The 21,380-nt window shown below is 42.3% G+C and overlaps 1 protein-coding gene across 1 annotated transcript in view; it reads right to left on the reverse strand.

Annotated features, from left to right (window-relative positions):
• The window catches only part of LOC109291795 (transmembrane channel-like protein 2), a 71,634-nt gene that overhangs the window by 9,239 nt on the left and 41,015 nt on the right, over window positions 1-21,380 (reverse strand). The window contains exons 11-17 of the mRNA XM_019508913.1: window positions 18,865-19,053; window positions 16,383-16,562; window positions 14,802-14,954; window positions 13,833-13,961; window positions 9,787-9,854; window positions 8,076-8,315; window positions 4,618-4,743 (exon numbers count right to left, since the gene is read on the reverse strand). Of these exons, the coding sequence (XP_019364458.1) occupies window positions 4,618-4,743; window positions 8,076-8,315; window positions 9,787-9,854; window positions 13,833-13,961; window positions 14,802-14,954; window positions 16,383-16,562; window positions 18,865-19,053 (1,085 nt within the window). The remainder of the gene's footprint in view (window positions 1-4,617; window positions 4,744-8,075; window positions 8,316-9,786; window positions 9,855-13,832; window positions 13,962-14,801; window positions 14,955-16,382; window positions 16,563-18,864; window positions 19,054-21,380) is intronic.

The raw sequence follows: 21,380 nt of genomic DNA on the forward strand, positions 1-21,380 counted from the left end.
TTTAATTTTATCAGATTAAATTTGGGAGGGTTTTTTTTTTATTCAGGCTGCATTGCAGGTTGTGTTATCTGTTTCATTTATGAGGAAAAACACTATCTTTTGGAGCTAAATGAGATTCTTGCAGCTACTTTTTCTTTCATTTTAATGTTATTGTAGCTTAGAAAGAGATCAACCTCAGGGGCTAGCTCCAGTTTAAATTCATTGTCTGTGAAAATAAAGTGATGGGTAGGGGCAAAAGCTAAATAATTGCAAAGAGAGGAGAGGGAGATGTAGTTAGCTATGTTAGTTTGAAGTTACATGCAGAAGATGGGACAGGGTGGCAGCTTTATAGTGTTAGTCTATCAAGTGCTACTTTATTCTGCTTTCTGCCTAAGGACGGGAAAATCAAAATTTGTAAAACATTAAATCTACTTACTTACTCCCAGAGAAAGAGGTAGGTGAGATGTAACACCAAGGTCCTATTACTTGCAGCCAATAACTATAGCGTGCTTGGTAAGAACTATGTTATTAACCTTGGTGTCCTAACAAATTTCTGCTTCAGGTAATCAATTCAGACTCTCTGCACTTTCAGAGGGACTTAGAATTTTCTCTTCCTGTCCAGTTGTGCATGGTTGCTCTGTAGCATTCAGTAGTAAGCATGTCCTACACTAAATGTGGTTGCATTTTTTGTGTGTATTTTGCATCAGTCATTTAAGATGGAAAAAGGTCTTGTAGATTCTTGGAAGTCAAAAGGTATGGTATTAAACATAAGATGAACATCTGCACAGAAGGTCTTGAGGAAGGCGAGAGAGAGAGCCAAAACTATGTGGAAAGTTTGCATAAGAGCTGTAGAAAAGGCACTCTGGTGGCTCATGGGAAAAGCAGAAATGGAGACAGTATAGGGCTACATAGAGGAGGAAAACCAAAGCTGGTTGGGTAGATAGGAAATACCTTATTTAATCACAGAATTATGATAATTTCTGCAGCGCACACAATTCCTGCACCCCCACACCAGCTTTGGTGGCAAGAGCCTCTTCCTTACTGTGTGAGTTTTGGTTTGGTGGGGATTTTTTCTTTCTTTTTTGTCTCAGATGAAAGACACAAAGCACATGTCTGCCCATCTAGGTTGCTTCCTTTGGGACTCCTGATCACGCCATTGAGAAACATGGTTTCACTCATGCTTCTGCTCCACACACAGCAGATGTAGAAATAAGATGGTGAAGTAGCTGTAAGGATGCTTGGTTTCCAATATGCTTGAGAGTGGCAGCAGGGCATCCCCTGGGCAGCTTCACCACCTCACTGCTGGATTTGACATCTGTAGAGCAGAACCTTGTGGTCCAGGCTGTGCTTGGGTGGGATCACTGAGCACTCTGAATGTTCAGTGTGAATTATCTGTGCAGAAGTACAATAGAAGAATGCACAACTGTGGCCCAACTTCAACATGAAACCTTTTTCCTTTTCATGTACTTGGCACTCCCGGGTGTACATATGGTGTCTCAGTTCTGACTAAAGTGCATGATTACCAGGGATCCAGGTTTGCTGTTTCCCACAGAAAACACAGAAAAATACAGATTTTTCTCCAGAAAATCATGGATTTTCCTCTTTAAAGGAGAAAAACCTGGAAAACCATGGGTGCCAGCCTGCAAGGGGCTGCTTGGGGCTGGGGTGAGTGGCAGGAGGGCGATTAGAAGCAGGGGGCCATGTGCATGTGGACATGTACGTGGCCAGCACTGCAACCAGGAGAGCAGCTTCTGCAGCTCCCTTCAGGTAAGTCTATGGGGGGAGCATAGGTAACACATGGAGAGGGGATATAGGAGATGTGTGGGAGAGGTGGGGGTGCAAAGGTGATGCATGGAAGGGCATGGAGGGGCACATGCTCCCCAGATTTCTATGTCCACAGTGGTGGTCAGAGCACAGCATGTGGAGCCACCTTCTGGCTGGACTGGCACCAGGCAGATGCCACCTCTGTGGCTGCAGCCTTGATCTCTCCTGTGGACACAGAAATCTGGTGGGGCATGTTGCCTCATACCCCCCACTATGGCATTGCCTATGCCCACACACCCTCTTGCCCTACTGTAACAGGGGGTCTTCCTGGGGCCACCTTCCCAGTGGCCTGCCCACCTGTTTCTGGGCTAACCACCCGCCTTCTCGCCCACCACAGCTTGTTGGTAATTATTTAATTGATCTTAATAAAGCTGGAGGCTGCCCATTTCCTGCCCTGATGCCAGGGGGCACTATCTGCGGGTCTGATCCTCCCCTACACCGCAGCCCAAGCCTCGCAGAAGGCATCTAGATGTTCTCACAATCATCAGCCCCATGCTGGGCCCCATATTCCTAGTGTTGAACCTCTCTATGATCCCTCCATTCCAGCAGCCAAATCCACCTTCATCCTGGACAGCATAGCTCCCTGAACTGCTTCCCCTTCTGGGTGTGATCCTCCTGGGACCTTTGGCTCGCTAGGCCTGGCCCACCTCCAAGCTAGTCAGAACCCCAGGCCCTCAGCTCTTGGGCATTCCTCACAGTGGGCCCCTGGCCCTTCAACCCTTCTGGTCCTGGCCCCAGCATTGACCAGTCAGGGGAAGTCCAGACAGGCCTGAGTCTATAGCCTCACTCTCTTTTTCTGGGGGTCCACCCTCCAGAACCTACAAAGGTGTAACCCACCCAGATGTGGGGGCTAGGGGTTAAGGCACCCTGACCCGCCTTTCACCAGGGTGGTAACTGGCCTGGTATTTCCTGGGGGAAATACCACGCCACTGAGAGCCCCACCAGACCACCCACTCCCAGCAGGGTGCAGTTTTAGGTCATGCCCAGGATCACAAGCTTCCTGACCATCCCCTACAGCTCCTCCCTTACCTCCAGATAGAAATCAGCAGCCCTCTGGCCAGGCAGTGTTGTTGCCTGACCTCCAGCAGCCAAACTGCCTTGTTTATATAGGCATCCCTGGACCTAAAATGGCTGCCCTCATTAGGCACCTGGAGGCTGCCAGCTCCAGGGCCTTAAAGTGGCAGGCACAAACAGTGCCCTGCCACATCTACACACCACCCTATGCCCCACACACTGGAGTCTGGGGGTGGGAAGCAGTGGGTCAGGAGTGAGGGGCATCAACAGGGCTAGGGGGAAGGTGGAGGACTATGTGTAGGGAGTCAGGGGCACAGGTATGGGCAGGGGCACAGCACTGGCATATCAAGGCTGTTCAGTGCCACAAAGCAGGAGGGGGGGACAGCTGCAGCTGGGCCTGCATCCTGATAAGCAAAGGGTGCAGGGGGATTTTCTATGATAAAAAAAAACAAAATCAAATGCCAAAATACATAGATATTAATTTTATTATAATGACTGAGGTGCTGTTAGGCTTCCAAATTGCTTTAAAATTGTAAATCTCTCAATAAAGCTGTGTGTTCAACTGATACCTATACGTAGAGTGGCATTTCATTTTAATCATGGAAAAATATGGATTTGGGGAGTTTTAATCAGGGGATTTTGGATTTTTAAAGAGAGAAAACCAGGATCCCTGATGATCATTTTTATTTGGTTCAGATCAGAGGGCACAGGGTATCAGGAAGGTGATTTATTCTTCATTGAAACTGAATAAATATTTGGGATTTTCTTTAGCTGGTTGCCAGGGCTGTCCCTAGTGATGCGCAAATCGCAGCGACTGCCCCAGGCCCTGTGCTTTGGGGGCCCAAAGAGCTGAGTGGAGCAGCTGCGGCAACTTTGGCGCTGCCACTGGCTTCACATCTGGCCACTTGACACCCCCCCCCCACCACCGGCTTCCTCACATCCGGGGGTGCAGTGCTACACAAGCTGATTTGCCCTGGGCCCCGTACCCTGCTCAGGTCATCTCTGCTGTTTGCCCTCCTTCTCCCCTCAAAACAACTAACCCCCGCAACAAATATACAACTAAAATGTAGTGGTTGGGCCTAAATTTATCTCCACTAATTCTTTCAGATTGAAGGATTTTTCAAAGCTCACTATGAAATTTAGCTACAGAACACCCACTCATTCCAATGGGCTTTCATGGCTTTGAAAATTAGAATAGCAGCATGTTATACAATTCATAAATGTATTTAGAAAGAGTGAAATGGGAATCACATCAGTTCAAATTCTTGTGCAGAAACTAACAAGTTAACATGGTTGTGGAGATAAGCTTGCAAACTTAAAGGAAGCTTAAAGGATCAGAAGGAAAAACCACAAGCATACACACATACACAGGTATGCTATTTTTTAAAAGTGGAGCAATTTTTGAAATGTGTCAAGATTTTTGACATCTTGGCAATTCTGTAATTATAAATCTTGTGTGTCAATAATTGGTTGCTTAGTCTTCGGGCAACCGATTTCATTTTGACTAGTAAGAAAATTTCAGCAAGAGGAGTCCTTGCTTATAACTCTGATTTGTAAGTTCCAAGATGCAGCCAACTCTATCTGATTTCAACTGTAAAATCTGTTGAATGTCCCAGACAGTGAGGGTGAAATAACCAGAGTAATTCACAATAGCTTATGAAACATATATAAACCAATGACTTCCTTTTGCTGCAGATGTGCCATAAACGAAGTAGCGATATTTCTATATCTAATTAAAATTGTATTATTCCTCAAATCTTCCTTTTGTCCCCTGTATATGTATTATTGCAAATAACTTACACCATAAGCAGAATTGCAGGTATAATCAGTCCTGGATTTGCCACGTAACTGAAGATCTTGGCTACAAAAGCTGGGAAATCAAGCTCAATGGTCTCTTGAATTACATCAGACATTCTTTTCTTTCCACTGGAAAGATAAAACCATCAATTAAATACTGTTTATGGCTCATGAAAGGCAGCTATTATGCCTTCTTTAACAACTTGAACTCATTAGGGTTTGTTTTTTTTTAAGAATAATCAAGAAATCTCTCTTCATTGTTTGCCAACATGATGATTCCTGTTAAAAATGTTGACATTAAAATGTTTTTAAATGATTTCATTTACAAATATCTTATATCCAGTTTTCACTGAATCCCAGGAATCTTGATTATGTGAATGACAGCTACAAAAACTAACCAGCTTCAAAGATGTGTAGGTCTGTGTGTGTTCTCTTCTGAAGCTACTAAATAAGCTCTCAAGATTTACTTCTCTTTAATGAGCAAAATATTATTTTTGTTACTTGGATAACTTATTTCAACCCATAAACTTCTGATTCTAATATCATATTGGCCTTTTCCTTGTGGACATGCTTTTTCCTACACAAATCAGTTATTTTCAAAAATATGAACCAGTGTCAACAACAGCTGAGAAACAGTAAAAATTGAAAGAATCATTTTAACATAATAGTAAGGCTACTGAAGGAGTCATTTTTAAATACATTTTAAAATTAAATGTAATTGTAAACAAATGGAATAAAGCTCCACAGACCTAGACTTGAGTTAGATGCTCTAATGAGTACTGTATCAGTACAATGGACATGTTTCTCCTCACCTTCAGTCCTCATCTACAGAATTGCTGAATGCTTAATAATTTTTATTAAATAGAAAACACTTTTGAATTCTGATTTGGAAAGTCAGATTCTATTTCCAACAGGGACTGACTCGACTAGACAGTACTGCCAGTTTGCCAGCTTTCCTTAATCAAGTAGCATTAAGTTTCTATCAAGATCCTTCAATATTGTCATGGGAAGGATTTGCTTGGGAGGAAAGGGGGAGCACGTAAAAGCAGCAGATATAAATGACTTTGAGAGACTGCAAGATTAAAATATCTGTTCTTTAGTGCTTTAAGCAAAACTTAGATCTGTGAAATGTTAGAAGTTTATTTATGGCATTGAAAGTCTCTTATCACTCAGCTACACCAGGCACATATGCTTACATTAAGTGGAAGGTTGGAGCTCAACAATTTAATATTATTAGCTAGCAAGTTTTTATTACCTGAAACTACAATGTCTCTGAAAGGTGCTGGTCTGACAGCTCTGGGACTGAAGCCTGTCTGTTTAAAACAAGTGCAGTATGAAGAACAGAAAGTTCCTTGCATTGCTTCAAAGGAGAGGGTTCATCTCTTACAATGGAGAGCAAAGACATGTCTCCTGTGACTTACAAAGAGTTACCAGTTAGCTTTTAAGATATGGACCCTCTGTGGTGGGAAGGAGAGTAAGACCGCTGACTACACAGGTATGGGAGGATGTCTAATCTGGGGCTTGGGGATCAGATCCCAATCACATCCTACTTGCCAGTAAAGGAGGAGTCTGGAATCATAATCCTGGGCTCTCCTTGCACCACTAAACTGAAAGCTAGGAGCCTAATGCTTGGCTGAAAGCCGGCTGCCTCTGGGATGGCACTGGAGCTGAAACTGGCCCCAGGCTCTGGAGCCTGCCAATGGTCAGCTGATGTTCACACAGATTGAGTTGATATGGGAGCTCAAACCCACCCTGCTTAGGTCCCCTCACTGGGGTGGGTTGGAGTTCTTGTGCAGTTCCAAGTCCAGCCAATGATCAGCAGATCCTCCTCTGGCTGGGATCAGACCCAATTCCAGTTCAGTCCCTGATCTAGCTGATGACCAGCTGACTGTCCTCCAGCTCTGGGAACTGCACTAGGGCACATTCAAGCCTCAGTGGGGTCCTGATCCAGCCAATGATCAGCCGATCGCTGGCTGGTGGGGACCACACCAGGCCTGATTGGAAACCTGATGCAATTCTAACGCTGCCACACCTTCAGTTTAAGGTGCAATGAAGACCAACCACAAAATATTACATGCTTTTTGTGTGATATTTTTGTGGCTGTTTTCCTTTTTTGTGGCACAATTAAGTGTCTGAACATGTGGGTGGGTTACTGTTTGAGATGCAATTAACAGACTACAGTGTGCTGTCTACCAGGGGCCTTTTGTTAACTCTCCTTAACGTTCCAATGTTAATTCACAATTCACGGCTCCCTGTGCTAGCCTGACCTGACAAGATGAAAGGTTCTGCAACACCTCTCCAGGTCCCCTCAGGCATCCAGTCTTATTGTAGCTGATTATACAAATTACATAATAATGGGTACTTGTGGATATGGGGACAAGGCTGAGCCTATGGAGATGGGTACTGGGGAATACTTTCAAAGAATAAGAGCTTCAAATCCTGCAAGTGCTGTCCATACAGTTAAGCACATCTTGGTATTCCTCTTGTCTCTAAACTCTTCAGAAATTTCTACCATTAATTTTAATTACAAATAAAGCCTAAGGCGGTGCAACTAAAGAAACAATCTGTCCCAATCTGATTGCTCACTAGGTGTGTCTACATGTTCATTAATGCACCATAGTTACTGTGCATTAAATTTAGTACTTGCAAAACCAAGTACTAAAACAATGTGCAATAACTGGTGCTACTGTGCAGTAGTGCCGACACACAGGTCTTTACAGATGCTAACTGTGCAGTAGTATTAGGCTACTGTGCAGTTATTGTCTGTAAAAACCCGTGCACCAGCACTACTGCAGTGTTATTAGGCTACTGTACAGTTACCATCTTGTGTAGATGCACTCACTGAGTCAGACAAAAGTGTACACTAGGTAAGTGTTACACAATCCAATGAGTGGATTGCTCTGTTAATCTAGGTGTAGGAGTTTCATGAGATCATAGGAAAGTAGGACTGGTAGGGACCACATGAGGTCATTTAATCCAGTCCCCTGCTCAAAGCAGGATCATATCTGACTAAACCATCCCAGCCAAATGTCTGTCCAACCTTCTCTTGAAATTGTCCAGGGATGGAGATTCCACAATTTTTCTTGGTAGCCTGTTTCAATGCTTGACCACCCGCCTAATTTCCAAGCTAAATTTTCCCTGTTTCCCCAATGATGTTCTATTATTGGAGGCAGCTAGTGCTTGAATAAAGTGAATTCACTGAAAGATAACATCACTGGAAGACAGCAGACAAAAACTAGGAGTAAGTTCCTCCTAGGAGTAAGTAACCTGCCCCACCCTACTCCATTCACTATTGGTTCCAAATCACAGCTTGTAACTTTTCTTTATACTCTAAAGAAGATTATAATATGACTAAAATTGAAAGCATTGTCCAGTCACCACTGGATAATAACTTCTTAACTGTCAGCAACAAAGTTTTGTTTTGTTTTTAATAAATCTTTTTTTGTGGGTTTTGGTCATACCTGAATGGTCCACAGTCAAAGGAAGGAGGGAGGGACATTATGGTGTAGGCCACAGGCAGTAGGCTTAGGAACAGGATGAGTAGTAAGAGTCCCATATAAAAATTGTTGGATTTGGATGCTTTAAAAACACGCTCATGAGGAACATTGCTACTCATAACAGCCCAGCATTGAAAATACATGGAGGTTAATAAACGCAGCACATTTATACCAACAAGCCCTGGTGCATAAAAGGATCCCATCCTAGAAAGAAAAGGAGGAAGAGAGATTGCTGTTTATTAAGGTCAGAAGGGTCATTTGCGTTAAGAGCTGCAAACCATATGTTAGCATAGTTATAGAGTATGTTTGCAAATGGAATCTAACCAAACCCCATCCTAGAAATGGCGTCAGCCGATGTTACTCTTATCCCCTCACTCACTCAGAGGAGAAATTTCAAATCCTGGATGAATTTCCATCCACCTATAGCTGGGCTAAAGCCCAGTGTAGATGTGCAAGTACATCAAAATTGCACCTGTCTGAAAAGCAGGATTTCACTTCTAAATCCAATGATCTTTTTTTCAATTGCTTTCAGTCCAATTCATATATATTAAAAGTGGTTTACCCATGAACCAGAAGTTTTAAGAAAACAGGCTTTTGAAAACCTGACTACACAGTGTTTTCAAACTAAAATATGTTCTTCAGACTACGAAGGTGACATCTCTGCTAATAACAGTTTACCAGAAAAGCTGTCTAGGATATTAGTCAGTGACTCTGTTTGGAGTCAGGAACTAGGAAACACCATCATGGTTAGTGCCCCTGACTCATGAGCCTTATAATTTTGGTATCCCTGACCTTACGCCAGTTCACTTAACGGGTATGTCCCAGAGCTGGGAAACCCTGGAAGCCCCAGACACTAAGGTCTGGGCCAGTCCAGGGTCCCTGCCTTGGATTCTATAGAAGATGTGGTTCAGGCTCACAGGGGATGGACATTTTCTAACAACCTTTTGTTTTGTGAGAATATTTCTGAGTAGTTTGAGATTTTTAATTGTTAAAAAACAATCTAGCCCTTACAGCTGAGAAAAAAAGCTTGAATATACAAACTGGGTGCATCTACATGAGATGTTACTGAGCAGTAGCAATGAGCTACTGCACAGCAGACTTGCTACTGAGTGGCATCTGAAAAAAACCATGTGGCAATGGTACTGTGCAGTAATGCCAGGTACAATGCAGTCATTTAGTACCTGTGCAAGTACTAAATGACTGCACAGTAACAACTTCACAGCTCGTTGCTCATGTAGACATGGCCACCGAGTACAAATGGAGTATAAGAAATGCAGAAACATCTGTTTGCATGAACAAAATGGAAGCCACTCCACACTAGAGCAGATTAGACCCCTGTGCTCACTTGAGGGGTGACCTTGTCATCGCTTCCAATGCAGCTAAGACAAGAGATGTTATTGTCACTTGTGCATCCTTCAGATGGGCAACAAACATCCACTGAGTTGTGCCTCTTGTTCTTTTAATCTAAAATTTTCCAAATATTTTTTACTTTGTATCTGAGGACTGGGTTGTAATCTTATTTACCTGTTTCCTAACAAGGAATAGTACTTTTTAACAAAATACAAAAATTGATCCTTCTAGTTTTCAAATTCTAGCTGCATTGCTAATCTTCTGGTTACTTAATACCATTAAAGACTTTCTGCTCAAAGGCTATAAATGGAAAAAGGTATCTTACCAGATCATTCCTTGATTGAAGATCAAGCCCAACACATTGCCACTGATATCAAATTCAGCATAAGAGGGCTATACAAAAAGAGGTGAAAATAATTTTGCAATAAATATTCTGATGCTTGTTGTGACAAGGTGTAAAAGGGCCTGCCTAGTCAGAGTGGATAAGATATTTCAGGGTGCTCTCATGTTCTACATCTATTGCCCAAATGATTTGATATGGAGCTAGGAAAACAAAGGGGGAAACTAATGCATGGTTGGCTATTTCCTCTTCTGGTTTGCTGGAGGTGCTTCTCAAGTGTTTGGTTTTCAAGTCTTCTATGTTAATAAAACCAACTATGATGAACGAGCCTGTATCTGCGGGACTGATTTTTTTTTCTTCTCTGGGGGCACGTCTACACCTCATGCTATATGGCCGCAGTGATGTGCTACATCACCATAGCAATGCACTATAGTGACATAGCAATTACATGCAGCTACACATCACCAGCAGCTACTTTGCTGTAGCAGTGTGCTCCCCTGTTTTAGCATGCCACTACAGCAAAGTAGCAACTAAAAATAACTGTGCGCTGTCTGTACGATGCAGTACAGGTGGTTACTGCACCACGCTTTAGTACTTCCAAAAGAAAGTACTAAAGCACAGCGCAGTAATGACATTGCCATAGGGTGACGTGTAGATGCGCCCTGGATGAGGTATCTAGCCACTGGCTTGGTTTCATCCTGACAAAGCATTTCTGGTTTACGTTTCTGACATTTCTGACAACTAGTTTGAATGTGAAAATTTCCCAGCTACATCCATTCCCACTTAGTTTACAGATAAGGATTGGGTAAAAGTAGAGAGAAAGATATATTTCTGAAGGAGATGGTGGCATGACTAGTGTGATGCTGTTTTGTTCTGAATTATGCAAAAACCTAAAGGTCAAATGACTTTACTGCTATATTATGCAAGTCAAGAGTGCCGAAGTTTACAATGGGCAAATATTTTTAAAATCTTACTGGAATATAGCATTGATCTTTAAGGGGCCATGGCAAAAGCCTCAGCTCTTGGGACATTTAAAAAAAGGAAAGGATAAGCAACTGAAGAATATGCACAGGAATAACCCTCATCTTGACTAACAAAGGGGTTGTAGTGTAAAATGAAACAGATGAACTAATTAGTCTTTTCTCGGTGTGTGTAAGATTCTTTTTAGAAAAACCTACTGTGAAGCACTTTTTTCTGCTGTAATGTAAGTGGGTTGAGGCAGGAAAAGAGGGAAGGTGGGCAAGAGAAATCTATCTGGCAAAATGCTACATGCAGCCCAAGTAGGGTGAGCAATATTGTTTTGTTTATGTACAGATGACATTCCCACATATTTTTTCTATGCAGGAACAAGAGGAACAGCAGTCCTACAACAGGCATTAATTCAGAAGGCTTGGTCTCAGACATAAGGGAGGACAACTTTAAATGCTTGTGATTTCCATTCATTTCACAGAAACAGTATTTTGTTAAGTCAAGATTTAAAACAGCGATGGCAAAACTGAAGCTGGTTTTATAAAATATTTTTGGAGAATATATAAAATTTGGAAAATGTATGGACGTGTGTGTATGTGTGTGTACACACACACACACACACACACACACACACACACTCTCTCTCTCTCATATCTTCAAAAATATTTCACAAAACAAGCTTATATAATGTATGTATGAGAGAAAGTATTTTTGGAGTACCAGGATTGGCTTAGATTAGTGTTTTGTTTATCCAAATGCACACAGTTTTAGACAAAATGGGCACAGCATACACTTGTGGTTCTGGTCCATTTCTAATATATTGCCATTCACCTAAGTGGCTTTTTGTTTCAGTGAAATAGCTGCAACCTTTGTAGACTGCTGTCTTGTGGTCAATTTTAGCTTTGGGCACTTTCAAATTGGTAGGCGAGGTTGCATCAAGGGCACGTTCACAATCTGTGACAGAAAAATATGAACATTAATGGTATCGACCCAAATACTGGATTTGTATGGATGATTACCAGCAGTTCCTGGTAATAGAAACTGGGGAGGCTGTATTTTAAGAACAAGGCTTTTTGCAAGATTTTTTTTTCCGATGTTACTTAGCTAGCTCAGAAACCGTGAGGATTGCCTGTCCTATGAGGACTAGTATGGTAGGAACCAAATGAAAGTAGGATGTTCAGGGAGGTGTGAAAAGAAGGAAGAGGGGAAATTTAACTAAGTAGACATGCAGACTTTCAAAAGGACTTGCTTTGGATTTTGTACCATTTTGGGGTTATAAAAACCATAGGTTCTGCTTTTATTTAGCTGAGAGAAACATATTGTTCCAGTATCAAGCTTCTATACAGCACAGTGTGCACGGTTCAGGGCCATGGGGAGAAAGCAGTGTCTTCCCCTAATGGACACTGCTGCCTGAAGCCACAACTTAGTCCTTGATAATCAGGGGCTTCATTCCACTCCAACAGAATTTCCACAGAACTGGATTAGGTCCCAAGGCCTTAGCCTGCTTCGCCTGTTAAGCTTGTGATTAAATTTGGAATGTGATTTATGGTTGCAAAATGACCTTGCAACCTGACTGTGACTGTCAGGGCCAGGGAGAAGAAAAGGAGAAAGCATAAAATAAGCCCTACAAGCAGCACTCGTTAAATATCACTGAAACAGACAATGGATGTAAAAGGAGTGGGTTTTATTTAGCAAAACAGGCCTTGGGGACAAAAGAGACCTACAGGCATCTGCATTACTTTGTTGAAGGCATCTCATGAAGCAGCCACAAAGCATAAAAGAAATGCCAAAATAGCATTCTCAGAGGCTGTTTGACGAAAGCATCCAGGAAAGTCAAGTGCATCTAACAGAGAGAAAATCAGGAATGGGGTTGTGGCCTGGGAGAAAAATGATTCTCAGAAAAGGAAATTTCATAAGCACTAGCAATTGGAGGAGGAGCCATGAATAGTAGGGCTGTGCAAAGCTTTGGTTCCTGATTTGATTGGGTAGAGATTTGGCCTGATTCAGTAGCTGAATCTCTAAACCTGAATTGAATCAGAGAACCCTTTAAACTCTCCGCATCGATTTGGAGAGATTGGGAAAGATTTGGAGATTCAGACATAGAGACAGCTTTAAATGTTTTTCTACATACCTCTAGGTAGCAGGGGCTTGTGAGTGCTGCAATGCTAGGGCATGTGGAGTGTCCCACAGAAGCACGGGGGGGTCCCCAGTGTGCTCGGCAGCAGACCCTGAAGTGGACCAGAAGCACTTGTGGTCCACTTCCAGGTCCACTGGGGAGCATGCAGGGGGGTCCTCCACACACCCCCCAGCTCGGTGAATGGTGCCTCCTGGGCCCGGGGGGCACCCGGGGTCTCCCTGAGGCCGATCACCCAGCTGAGGAGGCACAGGGGGCCCCCCCAGCTCACTCCCCAGCACTTCCAGGTTTGCCACCAGCCCCCCTGCACTCCTGTGGGACACTCCATGCTCCCCAGCATCGCAGCGATCACGAGCCATGCCTGCTACCTCAAGGTATTTAGAGAAAATTTTTAAAGCTGTGTCTATGTCCAAATCACCGATTCTCTGAATCAGCATTGAATCTTCATATTCAGATCTGGCCGAATCGAATCAGGGACAGTGATCTGAATCGATGAACCGAATCACTGGCCCTGATTCGGGCTGAATCCAAATCCAAATCAAATAAGCCTGCTTCGCACACCCCTAATGCATAGTCTGGTTTCTTCAGGTTGTGTAAATCTCCAAATTCTATCACAGGATAAAGGTTCAAAGTGGTAGCAAGGATAAAGCACTATAGCCCAGGCAAAATTCCACCCCTCACTCCCTCCTTGCTGCTTCCTCCTTGCCCCTCTCTCCTCCTCAAAGGTGCAATAATAGAGGAAAGGGAATGGATGGGCAACAAACAAGAAAAAGAGACCTAAGGTAAAAGTGTGGTAGGTTTGTTGAGGTATGCTTTGAAGTCCTGACTCAACCTTGTCCTAAATGCCATGCTGAAAGCATCCCAAACTTCAGATAAAGTAGAAAGTAGAAAACACTTATTCTCTAGTCTGCATAAGACATTGACTTACAAATCCTGCCTCCAGATCCCAGCACCAACAGTAGTTCATAAATCTAACAAAACAAGCACGGAGGAAATCTCCCACAAGGATGGTTACATAAGTCACCAGAATGTCAGACACAGTGAGCCTCACAAACTCCTGTAGTTGAACACAAGGAAAGAACAATTAGCTACTATAATTTAAGTGGCACATATAAAGGGGATATTCTCCATTGATCTGTTGTGAATATGTGTTGTGATTTAAGGTTATTGGAGCAGGATATGACCCAGTGATAATCTAAGATTACAGTATAGCAAACTTGTTCACAGAATTCTCTGCATAATAATACATTTTGCCCATGTAGCTCACCCGTATGAATTGTCAGTATATCAGTTTCAGTTTCTTGAACAAGTTTTGCTAATACTTCTTTTCAATTTGTTGATTGATTCAGAGCCTCCCACATAGCACTATATCTACTCTTTTTATTACCTACTGGGTGAAAGGTGACACATTGTGAAAAATGTTATTTAAAGTAGCTCTTTAATAAAGTAATGTACTATCTGGTAATAAGGTTTATATAACAGACTGAAGTAACCAGAAAGAGCTTTAACTAGGTGGCTAGTATTTATGAAAGCCAAACATTTTGGAAAACCCACAAAGTCAACATTCAAGTGGATTGCCATTTCTGAAAATTTCACGTTAAATAGTTTCAACAAAACATTGAGTTGGTAAGAGAGACAAGAATATGGATCAAGTCTCCTGACATGCCATACTCTTTCAATAGGACCAGCCTCCTTTCCAAGAGTTTCATTCTGTGCAATGATGAATGCCTGTATCTCCTTTTAATGACAGTGGCAACTGAAATTATTGAGCTCTTGGGAGGGATTCAGAATCATGACTCTATGCTGCATGGCAGTGCTTCTACCAGCATACATAAAAAAAATAATCACACCAGAAACTTTTTAAAAATTTCTTATCCAAGATACTCAGATTGCTTACAATGCCAACAGTTGTTTCCCAGCAAGGTCCTCTTGGCACATCTGCTGGGTCAATAGGAGGTGGACTAAATGTACTATTGTTGACTGCAGATGAGTTGTAGTAATTAAGCAGGGTCCAATGTGTTATGTTCTTTATTACATCTTCTTCAGTTAGCTAAAACAGAAGAAATATATCCAGTTGAAAACATCCCAATGGGTCCAAATTAACCCAGAAGCTCAGAAAACACTTCCATGGTGGCCAAATGCACTCTCCAGCCTGAATTCAAACAGGTCCAAGCTACAGGCATTTCATTTTCTCTCTAGTGTGGCTACCAGCATGGTATGAAGGTGCCATTCCTAACTTGATTGCTATGAGAGATGAAGCCTATGGATTCACAATTTCATTCTACTTCTTAAATCAGGAGGTGGAACAGTCTCCTCTGACCTAATGGATCATGACATCTCAGGAAACCACTAACTTTGCTCAACACAGCAACTGAGAGGTTCAGCTGGGAAGAGATGCAGCATTGAAAGCTCTGGACTCGGGTCCCAGCTCTACCACTAGCCTGTTGGATCACCTCAAATAAATCATTTCTTTCTATGCCTCAATTTCACAATCTGTAAAATGGAGATAATATAAACTGCCTGCTTAAAAGAGCTGGGTATCTTTCAGAGGGCTTAGGTAATAGCCCATCAATCATTCCTGTATTGCAGGAAAGGGAGGGAGTTTGCACTTGACGAAAATCCTTTTCAACAGATTACGTTGGAATTAATAACAGTTTGCCTTTTCAATACCTACTATTGTAGTGCTCATATTAAGCCTAATTCATTTCCCCTACTGATACTCAATACCAGTGTAATCCATAGGTTTTCTCATGGATGTGAAAGGGATTACAAGTGGATCAACATTTGTATTCACCTTGCTGAAGACATGAGAATCTGGCCTGTCGTGAATAGATAAAATTGAATAGTTATATGTGTTTTTTACAAGTGTTCAGAGGAAGTCTTCACTGATTTATCTTGTAAGAACCTTTATTCACTTTGTGTATTGTTTTTCAGGGTAGAACAAGCTATTTTGATTATCTCTTACTCTTCATTTTATAATCAAGTGCATTTCAGTGTACCCATAAAACACCTGTTCTTTATATGCATTTAACCTTCCAGCAAAGCTCGAACAGAGGTGTATAAACTAAATAGAAGGGAATGCATTAATAGCAACTATCAAATAAAAAATAATATTCAAATTGTTCTAATATTCAATAATGACAGAGGACAAAAAGGCGTTGTTGTTTTTTTTTCAGGCTGGTAGCCTACATAGACTCAGCAGGGTTGCTCAGGTTAGTCATTTCTCAAGTTGCAAAACATGCTTTAAAAACTCTTGTTTTTAATAATGAAGGGCTGCATTATAAATGTGTGGCACCAATACAACCATTTGTTGTAAATAAGTGACGGCTAAGTATTTTTATATATATTGGAATATAAACATTTCATTCATATAACATCACAAGTGAACGTTTAGGTCATGGTAGTTATAAGAATTATGATCTTATGCATGTTGTATTCTAAAATCTATTAGGAATCCTGTTTTTCTGTTTCATCTCACCTTTTCATTGACATCATCCATTAATGCCAGTAAAAAGGTATAGAGGTTCCCCAGAAACAGAGCAAAGATCCGTCCCAGCTGCCATTTCAGTCCAATGCGAGGATGGTAATTCTCTAGGGCAGCAATGGTTTCAAACAGTGGAGGACAAAACATTCCTAGCAAAGACATCACAATTTCAACCTGTCAAATGAAGTTATAGTGGTTAGTAGAAAGAACAGCGATGTTGCCATTTGGAGTTCTTATCAGCATTTAGGCATGACAGCGTTTCACAAATTAAGGCACTAAGATCTACTTCTAATGAAGAACAAAACAGCAACATTTTTCAGCATCTGCAAACAATTCTCCATCACTGTATCTTAGGAAATTCAGTAACAGCAGTTCATGCTGATGCAGTTGGACCATACAGCCACGTGCAGATGAGTGTGGATGTTTGGTGCCCCAGGGACAAGCAGCAGCAGTGCCCTTGCACTGATGCTACTTGTCCCCAGGGAACGCCCATGCAACGCGTGCTTTGGCACACAGCAAATTACCCCAGGGGTGGTAGGGGAGGCTGAGGCCAGCACTGTGCTGGCCCCTGAAGCCTTACCTGAGGTCCTGGGGGCCTCCTGGGGCTGCAACAGTGGTGATCCTGCTCACAGAGCCTGGCTGGCAGCCACAGCACAGCTCCGGGCGACTTGGCTCAGCTTTTCAGTGGCACAGTGCATCTCTAGGGGAGATGATTGCACCACCTCTGGGGGGAGCTTGTTCCATAGTCTGGACACCCTAGTTGTGAAGAAGATTTTCCTAATGTTCAGCCTGAAACTATCTTCCAGGAGTTTGTGACCATTGTTTCTAGTTTTACCCCAGAGCGCCCTCGTGAACAGTTGTTCACCGAGCCCCTAATGTACGCCTCTGATATAGTGGTAAACCGCAATCAAGTCCCCTCTCAGCCTTCTTTTCTTTAGGCTGAAGAGTCCAAGATCCCTCAGCCTCTCCTCGTATGGCTTGCCATGCAAGTCCCTGATCATACACGTGGCCCTTCTCTGGACTGTCTCGAGCTTTAGCACATGCTTGTTGAAATGTGGCGCCCAGAACTGGATGCAATACTCCAGCTGCACCAAAGTTGAGCAAAGCGGGAGAATCACTACTTTGGTTTTACTGGAGATGCACCGATTGATGCATGCCAAGATATTGTTGGCCCTAATGGCTACTGCGTTGCGTTGCCGGCTCATATTCATGCTGGGGTCTATTGTTACCCCCATTTCCCTTTTGTTTGTGGTACTGGTCAGGTTAGCAATGCCCAGCCTGTAGGTGTGCTGGGGGTTCTTCCTTCCCAGATGCAGCACTTTTTGCATTTCTGTATGTTGAACCTCATCTGGTTCCATTCTGCCCAACATGCCAGCCTGTCCAGATCTGCTTGTATCTGCAGCCTATCTGCAGGTGTGTCCATGCAACCCCATTATCTTGGTATCGTACGCAAACTTGGCCAATGGACTTTTCACCCCCTCATCCAGGTTGCTGATGAAGATATTGAACAGCACTGAGCCAAGTACTGACCCCTGGGGTACGCCGCTGCCCACATCTTGCCAGGATGACACCAATCCTGTGACTGTATATGGCCAAACTCATCTCTATTTTTTCCAACTATGAGAAAAACAGTTTCAAGCAAATGACAATGAACAGCAAGTGGTTGGGGTCTGACAGCTTTTTGAACATGTTTGAGCTATCACAAGTTCATTTTCTGATTAATCTTATTTGGATACTGTATGTCCTACAGTCCAAAAGGCAGTAAAGTCCAAAAGGCAGTAAAGACAGTAAAGAAGTTCTTCCTTGTGTCCAGCATGAAACGGTCACGGAGGAGTTTGTGACCATTCGACCTTGTCATCCCTTGGGGCGCTCACCAGATCCCAGTGAGCACCCCTGATAAACTTACAGGTGGCCACCAGATCACCCCTGAGCCTGCACTTTTCCAGGCTGAAGAGTCCCATGATGTGCTAAACAGTTTTGGTGGTGGTGGTGGTGTTTGAAGTGGAGGGCACTTCTAACACCCAAGGAGCCTTCACCAAATCAGTGTGTCAATATTAGCTGTTGTAGGGGAGAGGGATTTTCAAAAGTGCTGAAAGGATGCAGGTATTGAAATCTGATTGACCTGCTTCAAGTGTTAAATAACTTAGGTCATGTCTATCCTGGCTTGCTGCTATGCTCAGACCATCCACCAAGAAATAGTCCTTGCCCGTTCACTTCTACTCTGACTCTATTTTAGTTCAGCAGTTAAGTAAGACAGACTGTTCAGAAACCAGGGAGTGGGATTAGGGCAAATTCTTTTAAGCTACCTAACTGGCTATGCATGGGTGGAGCTTGTTTTTCATGATAGTTTCACATTCAGCCGGCAGACAGTTTAGTTATGGCTTTATGTGCTTTTTAAAATTTTACCCTCAATCTTGATATGGGATTTTAGGCCTACAACCCTCCAGCTAGAAAGTCAGAAACAAACCATTCTTACCTCATTTCTCTCATACCACCCAATGTTTTGCATTTTTGAAAATGTCTGAGACCGTTTCACCACAAAATAAATGAGGTAACCACTTCCACATAAGCAGCATATGATGAGCACGTTTGCCAGAACTCGAAGGAATCTTCTCAAATGAATGTTCTCATCCTTGTTACTTTCTTGCTCATCCACAATAGACTCCTTAATAAATAGGTGAAGAATTGTAGTATGTGCATAGATTCAGAGGTTTAGACCAGAAAAGAATATAAGATTATTTTATCTAAAACATAAGGTCCTTACATTTCACTATTATCCCTGCACTGAGCTCAATGACTTGTTCTTGACTAAAGCATATCCAGAAAGACATCCAGTCTGGATTTGAACACATCAGGAGATGGAGAATCCAACACTTCGCTTGTAGTTTGTTTCAATGCTTAATTAGCCTCATTCTTAAAAATGTGTGTCAGATATCTATAGTGATATTTGGTGGGGGGCTTTGGCCAAGCTTCAGGTTACAGCCATCAGTTTGTCAAATGTCTCTCTCGCATAGATTATAGAGCCTTCTTTTATCCCAGTGAAGGAAAGTTTTTATGCTATGATTAATCTTCTTTTTTATAAACTAAATAATTTATTAAGTCACTCACATAAGTCATTCTGTCTATCCCTGAACCACCTGTGGCATTTTTTTTTCCTGAACCAGAGTAAACACTAACTCTAGAACATTTGGAAATAGCTTATGTGTTTTATCAAATGTCCTGGTTTTATCTATACTTGGTGCACTTGTGTCCTCTCTCCTTGGTTTTCCTTTAACAACAAAAAGTCAACTATTTTATGATTAACTACTAAATTATAAAGTTTACTTGATTAAACTTCATAATCTGAAGTATCAATAAGTAGCGTAATCTCCAATAGAATATATTTTTATTCTTTATATGAGCAAAGAAGCATTTGGCTATCGGTACATATTCCAACACCAAGTCACACAAAATAGTGGGAGGAAAAGACGATGATTAATGGATACTTTGATTAGTTAGAATTTTAACTCTTGACCTGAATCCAATATCGATTATAGAGTCCTTAACTTCATCAAACTAATCTTTTAATATTGGTCACACTCAAAATATTTGATGAAAAATGGCTTCTTAACCAAAAAAACTACTAGTTGGAAAATTCTAGAAACCCTGCCCCTATCTTTTTAGGTTAAAAAATGATTGGCATGGCTTTCCCTTAAGGTTTTTGCTGTTTTCATTCAGTGAGAAAAAATGTGATTTGGAAGGAAACTGACTTTTCTTGGAAACTGACTTTTCTGCTTGATTTCTGGATTTGCAATGAATTATGAAAAAAAATCCCTTGGATACTGGTTAAAATTGTCTGCTGAAATAGCCATTTTAAAATTAACTATAGTTGATCTTTTTATAGATTGCTCTTTTCCATAGCAACTTTCTTGGGAATTAATAAGGGTCAAATTCTGTTCTCAGCTAAGCAGAAAAACTGAATTCAGTGTAAAATAACAAAGAACACATGCAAATTCAAGGGCGATGCACAAGGGGTACACATGCACCCTCTGAGCATGGTGGTGCACCTCCTGCAAAAAGGCCACCAGCATCTGTGGGGGTCCACGATCGCCGCTGGCTGCTGCGGGTGGTTGCTGACCCCTGGTCAGTGTTTGCCACCCTCCCCCCCACTGCCACCAGTGCCAGCGGTGTTTGTGGGAGCTGCACGTTTACTGTCGCCAGGCTCTCGCCACCATGCTCCTGCCATTGCCAGTGCAGCCGTGCCCCGCCAGCCACTGGGGGCACCCGCCGTTCATGTTCAAATTAATGTAATGATTGTAGGCTCAAGACACTGTAACTTAAGTAGAATTTGGGCTTATGAGTTAACCTGCTGAAACTTTCTGGCAGACAGGCAGGTGGGTCTCATTTTAGCAAAGGGGATTTTAAATGAGATGAGAAAATAGGAGCAGCAAGAGGTCCTGCAAGGAGAAGCCCAGGAAATAACTATAATGTGATGGTGCATAGACTTAGTGGCTATAATCACAGTCTTATTTCTAAAACAGACTCTAATGCAGCAGGGAAAAAAAAACAATGCTAGGCAGGGAATAAGCCTGGACTGCTTATGGGTTTTTTTGGGGGTGGGACATCATCTTTTTCTTGACCATGAAAATTAGCATATAGATCCAAATTTCCTAAACCTACTTCATCCTTAATGGGAAGGAAAGAAAGTTCAATAGGAAATTGACCCTAATTGATATTTTTCATTCAGTGCTTAAAAGGAAATTTCAAAAGTATATACAGTGGGTTGCTCTTACTGGAATCACTTCAGGAAATGGTGATTTGATTCTATTAACTGGATGATTCCATTAAAAGGAGACCCATTTTTTTTTTTGTTTTTTTTAAGAACACAGATACTCATTCCTCCCCCATAGCTCCCTGGCCCTGCTTGTGCCTCTCACTCCCCCCTCCTCCCCGCAGCCTCCCCAGCCCTGCTGGTGCCCCTTGGCCCCAGCCACAGCCCCCTGACCCACCAAC

Source organism: Gavialis gangeticus, unplaced genomic scaffold (assembly GCF_001723915.1).
Source record: "Gavialis gangeticus isolate Ggan-Ray unplaced genomic scaffold, GavGan_comp1, whole genome shotgun sequence".
NCBI lineage: Eukaryota > Metazoa > Chordata > Crocodylia > Gavialidae > Gavialis > Gavialis gangeticus.